Raw genomic sequence first — 12,408 nt, forward strand, 5'->3', positions numbered from 1 at the left:
TGTACAGGAGTACAAAGCACATTTAAAACATCTTTTTGTAATGTGTTTATATAAAATATTGCATATTTACCCCTTTTCTAGCCGGTAGGTGCAAAGCTGGTATGTCATGGTTTCAGATATCTTGTTTAATGCCAAATTGTGAATACAAACCAAGCAAAAGGATCTCAGGGTATGCAAACCTGAACAACCACCTCCCTCCCACATCCTTACCTGTGGAACTGGTGCCCTATAGATAGGATCAGTCAACAAGCTCAAAGCTAGTGCTGGGCTTACTTATTCAAAACTTTGAAAGTAAATTTAGAACATAATATTAAAATGTTCCCCTGTAAGAATTTAATAGATGTACTTTGTTGTAATACAGCAGATATATATATATATATATATATATATATATATATATATACACACATATATTAAAAAAAAAAAGTCCTCTGTTAAAACGAGACAAAGATAAATCATTTCAGAACTTTTTCCACCTTTAATGTGACCTTTAAACTATACAACTCAGTTGAACAACAAACTGAAATATTTTAGGTGGAGGGAAGTAAAAATATAAAACTAAAATAATATAGTTGCATAAGTGTGCACACCCTTAAAACCTTGTTGAAGCACCTTTTGATTTCATTACAGCACTCAGTCTTTTTGGGTATGAGTCTATCAGCATGGCACATCTTGACTTGGCAATATTTTACCACTCTTCTTTGCAAAAACATTCCATCCATATCTGTCAGATTGTGAGGGAATCTCCTGTGCACAGCCCTCTTCCAATCACCCCACAGATTTCCAATGGTCTGGGCTTTGGCTGGGCCATTCCAAAACTTTAATCTTCTTCTGGTGAAGCCATTACTTTGTTGATTTGGATGTATACTTTGGGTCATTGTCTTGCTGAAAGATGAAGTTCCTCTTCATGTTCAGCTTTCTAGCAGAAGCCTGAAGGGTTTGTGCCAATATTGACTGGTATTTGGAACTGTTCAGAATTCCCTCTACCTTGACTAAGGCCCTTGTTTCAGCTGAAGAAAAGCAGCCCCAAAGCATGATGCTACCACCACGCTTCACTATATGGTTTATCTTTTGGAATTATGGCTAAAAAGTTTAACCTTGGTTTCCACAGACCATAACACGTTTTCCCACATGCTTTTGGGAGACTTCAGATGCGTTGTTGCAAAAATTAGCCAGGCTTGGATGTTTTTCTGTAAAAAAAAAAAAAAAAAGGGCTTCTGTCTTTCCACTCTACCCCATAGCTCAGACATCTGAAGAGTATGGGAGATTATTGTTACACGTACCACATGGACAGTACTTGCCAGATATTCCTGCAGCTCCTTTAATGTTGCTGTAGGCCTCTTGGCAGCATCCCTGACCAGTTTTCTTCTCATATTTTCAGAAATTTTGGAGGGGCGCCCAGTTCTTGGTAATGTCTGTTGTGCCATATTTTCTCCACTTGATGACGACTGTCTTCACTGTGTTCCATGGTATATCTTTTGCCTTGGAACTTCTTTGTACCCTTCTCATGACATCATGATACCTTTTAACAAGGAGATCCCTCTGATGCTTTGGAAGCTCTCTACGAACCATGAGATTTGCTGCAGGATGCGACCAAGAAAGTATCAGCAAAAACCTACTAGAACAGCTGAACTTTATTTAGGGTTAATCAGAGGCACAGGTACAGTTTATAGGTCACATTAAATGTGGAAAAAGTTCTGAAGAAAGTATTTATATTTGTCTAATGTTTTTACATTACAGGAACCAGACATTTTAACAGGGGTGTGTAGACTTTGTTATATCCAATGTATAGAGAAGCATGACAAAATCTACGGAAAAAAAAAAAAAAAGATTCCACTGACTGATGATAGAGAGTGTATGGCTGGCCTCACTTTTACATTTTACAAAGGTAGTTCACTAAGCAACAGCCTGAGGTTTTCAATCTTAAGGCAGACCTGTGCCTGAACATACTATGGAAAATAAATGTCTTAATTTACTTTTCTGTATGAAGCATACATGTTGTCACCCTCTGCTTGCACTACTGCTTAGATGATCCTCTTTCAGGCCGCTCAATTTTGTATTGTGAGTTTTGACTTGATGAACAGAGCCTACGTATACACAGGGGGGCTATGCCATGCACACTTCTCTTGCTTTGCTGCTCAAACATCAAGCACATTTTGTGGGGGAGCGTCACATGTTCCCCTATGCTTAGAAGTACCAGATATTTCCCAGGTGGGTTGACACCAAAAAACTGACTTATAAATTATCCAGTTTTTTTTTTTTTTTATATAAAATTGAAATATTGTGGAAACAATCTAGAGAGACTCTGAAAAGGCATTTTCTTTTGCGTTTTTTTACATTTCCTTTAACAACCAGCTATAAACAGGTTTAAAAAAAAAAATGCAAATCGAGGCAAAATGGCGGTACTTGCGTTTTGGATGCGGGTCCATTGAATTCTATTACATGCAAAACGCTGATTTTTGCAGGAAAAAAGTCCCTGACCCTTTCCAAAAACGCAGAGGCACAAAAAAGCATTGATGTGAACATGTTCCATAGGAGACAATGTTAAAAAAAAATCCTGCATTTCTGCAAAATGCATCAAAAAAAGCATTAGTGTGAATGGAGCCCTAGGGTGCTTTCATATCCAAGCGTAGGCGGTAAAGCGCCGCTATTTGTAGCGCCGCTTTAGCGTTGTTTTTTGCAGAGGCTTTCGGCTGATAGCGGGGCGCTTTTAATCCCTGCTAGTGGCCTAAAAAGGGTTAAAACCGCCTGCAGCGATTTATTCACCACTTATTCATCGCTCCAAAGATGCTGCTTGCAGGAATTTTTTTTACCGTCCTGCCAGCACATCGCCTCAGTGTAAAAGCACTCAGGCTTTCACACTGAGACTGCAGGGGAGCCGTATTTCAGGCGCCATTTTAAGGCCAAAAGCACATGAAAGGGCCTAAAGGAAAAGGTTTTAACCCATTCTTTCTCTAGCCAAAGTTAAAAAACATTGTTTGGTCTATGCATACATATTTCTCCAGTTTAAAGCAGATAAAAAAACAAACTGTTAATTGCTTTATAAGTATGGAGAAGTGATAAAAAAGATAACTGAAAAAAGGAAGCATTTAGAAGAAAATTTTGGAAATTGTTTGGCAAACATAAGGGCAACATTTTACAAATAGAAATTAAAAATAAAAAAGTAGTAAAAATAAAAATAACTCCTGTACATTTACACCTGCACACTAGGGGAAACGCCATTACCTGACCCAGCTGCTTTGAGGCTGAAGATTGATTGGGTCTATTTAGACTCTGATAGGGATCCAGGGTATTTTGGACTGGGATCTGGGCAGGACGTGATCTGGGATTATTACACCAGAAGGACCTGGGCCCACCTATCCCCGTCCCTCTGGGCTTGAGGAACACTCAGACGTACACCTTATCTTTACATACACAGACAGCCAGGAAGGGTTTATACCCATGAAATGACTTGGTTTGTGTGAAAAAAAGAATCACAACTGCACTACTCTTCATTTGTGGCCCCTGATGACGGTCTATTTCCAGAAACGCGTCAGTCATTCATCTATCATCCAATAGGAGAGTTTTTTGTCTAGTTGTCACACCCAGTGTGGCGTATGTGCTGTTTTACCGTTTGGTACTTTATTTGTCTTTTTTTTTATATGTACATTAGACGCTTGTGACGTGTACCACCATCAAGTGCCAGTGTGTGTACCTGTTTCCAATAAACCTTTTTAGATTCCAACACTTTGTTTGGCCTTTAAAGTCCCACATAGGGGGAGATAATCCTTTTTTGTTCATTATCATAGGGATGTGGCCAATACAAATGTGTGAGATGAGTCAGTGAACACCTCCTCTCTTTCTGTACATTTAAAAAAACTAAATTTTCAGGAAGCAAACATAATTTGAACGACACCTTAATACAGAATAATGAACATAAATTAAATGGCCACAAGCCTAATATACTTAGGAAGAATATGTTTACTGTTGTCTGTATTACAATATAATGCATGATCTTTCACCAGGACAGGAGGTGATTATTATTGGAATGAAATGGACAAGGTTTTGTAAATCCCAGTATAAAAGTTTCCAAAAACATTTATAAATTCATTAGCTGTTAGTTTAATGGTTGTGCAAGCTAAGTAACATGAGCAGTGGCACAATCTTTAGGTTCCCATGAACTTGTGTAGCAAAGCCCAAAGTATCATGTAACCGTGCTACGGAAATCATGGCAGCAACACTAACCAACATCAAGTCAAGAAAAGAGAATGATCGCAGCCTGATAATATAAATATACATATGGTTCCTGAGATACCCAGGCTGACATTTCTAAAAGAAAAATTACATTTTTAATATATGGTCCTAAGAATATAAGTATATACAATTTCTCACTTCCAAATACCAATCAATTGAAAACAATTTATCATTCAGGTCTATGTAAGAAACTATATTTTAGCATGATTGTATTGCATAAGCAATTCCTAAATATTAACAGGAATGGCACCATAAAGTCTCCTCGGTCCAGGGCCAAAACATGCACAATTTACATAGAAATGATAAATTTATAATTCATTAGCAAGGAGGAAACCATTTTAAAGTGCAAACTAAGAAAATGTAGCATGGAGACGAGTGTGTTTCTCCACTTCTCCACTAATACTACACTGCTTTACTGCAATTAAGTGCAATTGTTATTAGTTTACTATAATATGGGTTGCACATATGGCATAAGAGTTACAAGAAGGCAGGATTTCCAGTCATTTCATATAAAGAGCTGGAATTTAGCGTGTGGGTGTCCAAAACATATTTTAAGCCTCAACCCCTCTGACCCCCAAATCATACATACTTTTTTTTTTCCCGGTGTCTTTGGTCCAATTGTGTGATGCAAAGGGTCATCTTCCTTGAGCACTGAAAGGGTTCTGAGTACTGCAGAGTGGTGCAATGTAATGATGTGGTGCCATTCCCTACAGCATTCTTCTGTGAGCCCAAGTTGGCTTTGTGATTTACCCCCTAAAAAGGGCAGATCCTCGATGCCCATGGCTGACAGAAAGTGGGTTCATTCAGCCTGGAAAAGGACTAGAGAAAAGCAAGAGCTTTTTTCCTTTATTTATTTTTTGCCAGGTAAGGTTGGGGTATTATTTTTCCTACCAATCTGGAGTTGGGCTTTAAGTTTAGGAAGGTTGAACCATCACCTCTACAGCTAAACTCCCAAGTTAATTATTTTACACTAGGAGATGTCATTCTCCATTACTGGTGTGGCATTCTAGCCTTCTGTGCTAGGCTCTCAAAACAAGTACGCGATTTATTTAATTTTTTTTTAAATGAAGACTACCTGGAACAAAAAATTCAGGTTCAGATGGGACTTGCCACATAAACCAGGTGTTTAAAAAGCTTGCAGCACCAAAACATGAGTGTTTAATACTTCCTGTATACAAACACCATCCAGAATTACATTCTGCTGCCACAGAAAATAAAAAAACACTGCCGACTGATCTAGCTATGGAAAATGTTAACACATATTGGTAATAGTTTTATGGCTTTTCAGAGTCAGTTTGTAACACCATGGTCAAGATGAAGGTGCCATGGTTTGCCCAAATGAAACAAATTTCCATCAGGCAAGAAGACGAATGATGCCATTATCGGAGCCCAGAAGTAGAAGTCTCTTTGTCGGCAGGACAGCTAGATTGGTCAAGGTCCCCTTGAAATTTTCGGAGCTTAGTTTAGTTGTGCTGTTCGGTTGTGAAGAAGAGTCCAGGAGAGAGTAAATGCCAATCTTATTTGCCACAGTGCCGGTTATAATTTCACTGCCGTAGAGATCAAGAGCATGAATAGGGTCAGAGTTTGATTTGAACTGATGTAAGGGTTTCTGCTCCAATTCCTTCCAGACAGTCAGAGAATGGTCAGAGGAGGAACTCACCACAATGTTTCCCTCTGCTGCCTGCATGAAAAGACAAGAGTAACAGTGAATCAATTGCAGTAGTTTCTAATTGTCTATATTCTTCAGTAAACAGGTCAGAAACCAACTGTGCAAGCTTACAGTAAACACAAAATTTAAAGCAGAATTATAAGGGGATTTTTATTAACAGCTTACCTGTAAAATCCTTTTTTTGGAGTACATCACGGGACACAGAGCAGCATAGTAATGACTATGTGGGTTATAGAGCCTACCTTCAGGTGATGGACACTGGCACTCAAAGACAGGAAGTTCCCTCCCTATATAACCCCTCCCACACCGGGAGCACCTCAGTTTTGTAGAAAGCAATACAGATCCCAATATTCCCCAGAAGAGGGGCGGGAGCTCTGTGTCCCGTGATGTACTCCAAGAAAAGGATTTTACAGGTAAGCTGTTACTAAAAATCCCATTTTCTTTATCGTACATCACTGGACACAGAGCAGCATAGTAATGACTATGTGGGATGTCCTACAGCAATGCCAAATGAGGGGAACCAGAAGCAAACAATATATAGGCGCCACTGGCCGCAAGGATTTATACCGCAGCCCGCAGAACCGCATGCCCAAAGGCCAAGTCCGCGCACCTTCTAACATCCAACTGGTAAAACCCACTGCCCTAGTAGAGTGAGCCCTTACTGATACTGGGGGATCCTTCCCCTTTAATCCATAGGCCTGCAAGATTGTCCGATGAAGCCACCTAGAAATAGTGGCTTTCGATGCTGCCTGGCCCTTCTTAGGTCCCTCTGGCAGGACAAACAAGACGTCAGTAGTAACTTTTTCTTCCCAGAACTCGGATTTGGAAAAAAAGATGGAAGAATAAGATCCTGGTTCAGGTGAAAACCTGATACCACCTTCGGGAGGAAGGATGGATGAGGCCGTAAAACGACCCTATCCTTGTGGATGATCGAGTATGGCTCCCGACAAGAAAGTGCAGCCAACTCTGAAACTCTTCTGGCCGAAGACATGGCCACCAGGAATACCAGTTTCCTAGTTAGGAAGACTAAGGGAATCTCCATCAATGGTTCAAAGGGCTGCTTCTGTAGAGCCGAAAGGACCAAGTTTAGGTCCCAGGGACACAAGGGGGTCCTGACCGGGGGATTAACCCTTAAGACCCCCTATAGAAAGGCCTTGACAAGAGAATGAGTAGCTAATGGCCTCTGAAATAAAACGGACAAAGCCGAAATCTGCCCTTTAATGGTGCTGATGGCTAGCTTCATGTCCACAGCGAGTTGAAGAAACTCTAGAATTTTGCCAATAACAAATTTACGAGGGTGCCACCTCCTGGCTTCACACCAGGCTACATAAGCCCTCCAGACTCTGTAATAGATTAGCCTAGACACAGGCTTTCTGGCATTAATTAGAGTGGAGATCAGAGGGTTGGAGAGCCCTCTCCTTCTTAAGATATAGGATTTAGTCACCAGGCCGTCAAACTTAGCGACTGTAAGAAAGGGTGGAATATCGGGCCCTAAGAGAGTAGGTCTGGACGGAGCGGAAGGGTCCAAGGATCCCCCACCGACATCTTTACGATTATCGTATACTAAGACCTTCGGGACCAGACTGGGGCTACCAGAATCACCGGCTTGCGTTCCACCCAGATCCTGTGAAGGAGCCGGAGTAACAGTCGCACAGGGGGGGGAAGGCGTATATCAGGGAGAGTCCACGGGCACACGAGCGCATCCGTCTGGCACGCCAACGGGTCTCTTGTCCGGGACACAAATCTTTCTAGTCTTGTATTAAACCTGGATGCCAGGAGATCGACATCCGGAGGACCCCACCTCCTGCAAAGATCCCGGAATACCTGGGGATGGAGACACCATTCCCCTGGAGAGATCTGTTGGCGGGTGAGGTAATCCGCCTGCCAATTCTCTATCCCGGGGATAAAAAAAGGCTGATATGCAGGGCACATGCGCTTCTGCCCATGTGAGGACCTGATCGGCCTCTCTTTGGACCAACCAGCTCCTGGTGCCCCCCTGGTGGTTTATATATGCCGCCACTGTGGCGTTGTCCGATTGTATCCTGACTGGGAACCCCCGCAGCTCCGCCGCCCATGCCCTTAGGGCTACCTGAACTGCCCGGATCTCCAGCAGATTGATGGGCAGAGATCTTTCCGAAACTGACCACCTTCCCTGCTAGGTCAGGTTCCCTAGCACTGCTCCCCAGCCCGTCAGGCTGGCGTCCGTCACCACTATCTTCCAAGAGACCGGGCTGAAGGATCTCCCCTTCTGCATTTTCAGGGGGGGTTAACCACCAGCAGAGACTCTGCCGGACCAGAGGAGAGAGAGACATGGGGTAGTCCTGTTCCAGGCAGAAAGGATGGCTGCCTGCAATTTTCTTGAATGGAATTGAGTGTAAGGTACTGCCTCGAACGCGGCCACCAGTTTCCCCAATAGTCGCATACAGAGACGAATGGATGGTCTTTCCTTGCTCAGGACCGACCAAATTAATTCTCTTATAGAGTTGATCTTTGGTTGAGGCAAGAAGATCTTTTGGTGTTCCGTGTCGAAGAACATGCCGAGATATTCCAGCCGTTTTGTTGGCTCTAAGGCCGACTTGTCCTCGTTTATGATCCAGCCGAGTGACTGGAGATACCGTACTGTCACACGAACAGCTCGCTTCAAGCTGAGGGCCGAATGATCCATCAACAAGAGATCGTCTAAATATGCCATCATTGAGATCCCCTGGGCTCTTAAGTTGGCCAACAGGAGTGCCAAGATCTTTGTGAAGACTCTGGGAGCCATGGCCAACCCGAAGGGGAGGGCCACGAACTGAAAGCGGCGCTGGCCTACCGAAAATCATAGGTACTTGTGATGGCCTGGGAATATCGGCACGATAGATGCCAGAAAATCTTCACCCTGTAAAGTGGCGGCTACAGACCGGGTAGAATCCATCCGAAAAGTCCGGATGTTTAAATACCGATTCAGGCCCAATATTGGCCTGACGTCGCCATTTGGCTTCGGGATAATGAAAAGATTTGAATAGTATCCCCGGCCTTGTTCCTGAACTGGCACCTCTACGATTACCCCCCTGAGACAAGAGTCGATCTAGGGCTGCCAAGAGTGAATCCCTCTTTCCCAGGTCCTTTGGCATGTTTGAAATAAGAAAGCGAGGAGGGGGGAACCCCCAAAACTCTAGTTGGTAGCCTGAAGAGACCGTGGAGAGGACCCATCTGTCGGGAACTTTCTCCGGCCAGACTTCTGAGAAGAACCGGAGCCTTTCCCCCACCCGAGAGAGTGGGGGCGCCCCTTCATAAAGGCGCCTTTGGGGCCGGTTTGGCTGGCTTACGGGTCCAGGGTCTCCTGTTACCTGGAGCCTGACCCTGTGGCTTATTCCCCATGTCTGATCGACCTGGAGGCCGTCGATACTGCTGGGAGGCTGAGGTCCCTGGGGCTGGAGAGGTAGGATGTTTAAATGTGGGCCCTTAGACCCTCTTCTTAACCGGCAAAAGGGTACTTTTCCCACTTGAGATCTTCTGAATATATTTATCCAGATCTTCTCCAAACAACCTTTTGCCATGAAAAGGAAAACCTGCCAAGAGTTTTTTGCAAGGGGTCTCGACTGACCAAATCTTCAGCCATAGGAGTCTCCGCATATGAACTACAGATAGCGAGAGACGAGAAGCCTGCTGGAGTCTTTGATGGCATCAACGGCAAAGCACAGGGCTCTTGGTAAGTCAGCCAACTCCTGAGCCTGCTGGGCAGGAATATCCCTTAGGACCTGCTTTGCCTGGTCCTTTAATGCCTGGCAAACACCAATGGTCGCTATGGCCGGCTGAATCACTGCCCCTGCCGTGGTGAAAGATGCTTTCAGCAAAGTTTCCAACCGCCTATCGGCAGAGTCCTTAAACATTTAGACATTATCAACAGGGCAAGTAAGGCTTTTATTAACGCAAGAAACAGCTGCTTCTACCGCGGGAAGAGACCACTTTGTGAATTTCTCTTCCATTGGGTAGAGAACCGAGAATCTCTTAGGGGGAACAAAGATCCTGTCCGGGCGTACCCAATCCTGATACATCAGATCCTCTAACAGAGGATGGATAGGGAAAACTGAATTAGACTGTGGAGCCTTTAAGGAACCCAGAGAGGACACTGCGCTCACTGCCGGCTCTGGCCGGGGCAATCTGAAAGCCGAGCGCACCATATCCGTCAAGGACTGGACCCAAAGCTTCTCTGCCTGAAGCCGAAAAAGGTTCCTCTAAGGTCGATTCCTCAGAATCCGACCCCCCTAGGTCCTCTTCCGCTTGGTCCCCCGGAAATATGACTTCCTCTAGGGAAAAAAACCTCCCTGCCTGGGGACTGAACCCCAGGAGAGGGGGACCTAACCCGGTTCCTCTCGGGCAACGCGGCATTGATTAAAGCCGTCAACCTCTGTTCCAACCCCCCTAGGGTGGAGGTCAATACCTCCTCTGTTACATAGACAGGGGGTGCCTGAGTAGGACTGGCTGCAGCACCCAGTAACCCCAATGGCTCAACCTGAGGACCAAACTCTGGTGTTTCAGGGGAGTACGGCATCGTTGAGGTCTGTCCAAGATCCTCTGAGCCAGATGGGGAGCCTTTTTGCTTCTTTGCATTCTTAGCAGTCCCCGACTCCTTAGGAGCCATAGCCCTACTGCAAGGTATGCTATAGGGACAACCCACTCTTCCAGGTAAAACAGAGGAAAGACTACTCCAAGTCAGTGATGCCTCCCTGTTGCTGGACAGATTTAAGCAGGAAATAGCTGGTCACTGTTGCTGGAGCTACAACAACTGATTCCTATACAAACTGCTGAGGAACAGCGTGTTCAGGGTTAAGCTGAGCCTACACTTAGGAGAGAGCTACTGCCCTGCTGAGTCCCACGCCAGTCACCGTTCCAAGAGCTCTAGCACACCCGTCTGCAGTATACACTGCACGCGCACTGTGTCCCACCTATTGTTTGGACTTACCTGCCTTTTGAAGTGTAGCTGTTTCCAACTGGGCGAGCGTCCGTACGACGTCCGTCCCGCTGATCGTACTTCCCGAGAGCACACACGGACCCGCGCACACACCCCGGCCGACGGAGGACAGCAGGAGAACACAGCGCTGCGGGGACTCAGCAAATTAACCCAGGCTGTAGAAGGGAAGACATACAGGTAATGGCTTCTCTTACATACAACCTAACAGCATAGCATAGGAATCAGCGAGGGGGTAGAACTATATGGGTACTAGAAGCCATCCTGTCTACAGAAGACATAGTGGTCATAATTGTCTATGCATGGAAGCATAATACAGGCCAAACCCATAGACCCCGAAAAAAATGGAAGACCTACTGTCGAACCAAGTTCCACAGGTACCTCCACTTACCTTTCCACGCTGCAGGGTGTTGCTTATGCAAGAGGCCCAATCTTCACCCCTCACCGTGGGCATTGTCAGAGACCTTCAGGGACTGGGGTCCATGGACAGAAACACCACTCCCCTGTACTTATATAACACCCTGGCAGCAGAAAACTTTTAGCCTTGGAATTGACCAAAGTACTGGAGCCCAGAGTCCAGCTCTCCAGAGAGAAGCATTATAGGCCAAACCTCGTTCTTCCTTCCGAGGCCCGGGTACTGTTCACTTTGGCTATGAAGCACCTTGAACGGATCCGGATTCCTAGCCTGCTCCAGTCCTAAAGGACCCATAAGCAAAGCTTTTCTGAACGTGACCAACACCTAAGACACTGGCGAAAAAACTGAGGTGCTCCCGGTGTGGGAGGGGTTATATAGGGAGGGAACTTCCTGTCTTTGAGTGCCAGTGTCCATCACCTGAAGGTAGGCTCTATAACCCACATAGTCATTACTATGCTGCTCTGTGTCCCGTGATGTACGATAAAGAAATATCATTTTGGATAAAGGGCTTGTGCAAAACTTTTTCTTTTCCTTTATCTGCATTTTTTTCTTGTTTAGTAATGTTTTTCTGAATATAAAATTGGCTAAAGTTTACAAAAAGTAGAGGTAGTCTCATTTGGTGGTATTGCAATTCCAATACATTTAAATGACAGAGTAATTATGAGTGCTTTGTTTTAAAAGATAGTTAGAGAGGAGGTCCAGCCCCCCCATGAAAAAAAAGTCAGCATCTACAAATATTGCAGGTGTTGACTTTAAATATATAAAACCCTCATCTGTCCCAGGGAGCTCATGATGTCGACACCCCAGGCGATCTTTTGATCGGCTGTCGGGTGCAGCCACTGCCATTCCTGTTAAGGGAACCCGGCAGTGAAGCCTTTTGGCTTCACAGCTGGTTCCCTACTGCGCATGCGCGAAGCATTCTGGGCTTTCCAACTAGTCTGGTGGCGGAGGAAGGAAGAGGGGGCCAAGCTTCAGAGAGACAGCGATGCGGCCCAGTCTCCTGAAAATGGGGACCAGTACCTGTCAAAAACTGGTACCTGTTCTGCTCTGAAAGGTGCCATATGTGGCACCTGAGGGGGGAGGAGACTGATAAGCTGCAGTCTTTTGGGATCGGTCATGTGTCCCAGAAGACTTTGGGAG

The 12,408-nt window shown here is 44.9% G+C and overlaps 1 protein-coding gene across 1 annotated transcript in view; it reads right to left on the minus strand.

Annotated features, from left to right (window-relative positions):
• Positions 1-3,942: 3,942 nt before the first annotated feature.
• The window catches only part of WDR81 (WD repeat domain 81), a 72,791-nt gene continuing 64,325 nt past the window's right edge, over positions 3,943-12,408 (minus strand). The window contains exon 11 of the mRNA XM_040338377.1: positions 3,943-5,914. Within this exon, the coding sequence (XP_040194311.1) occupies positions 5,588-5,914 (327 nt within the window). The 3' untranslated portion in view covers positions 3,943-5,587. The remainder of the gene's footprint in view (positions 5,915-12,408) is intronic.

The sequence above is a fragment of the Rana temporaria genome, chromosome 2 (genome assembly GCF_905171775.1).
Source record: "Rana temporaria chromosome 2, aRanTem1.1, whole genome shotgun sequence".
NCBI lineage: Eukaryota > Metazoa > Chordata > Amphibia > Anura > Ranidae > Rana > Rana temporaria.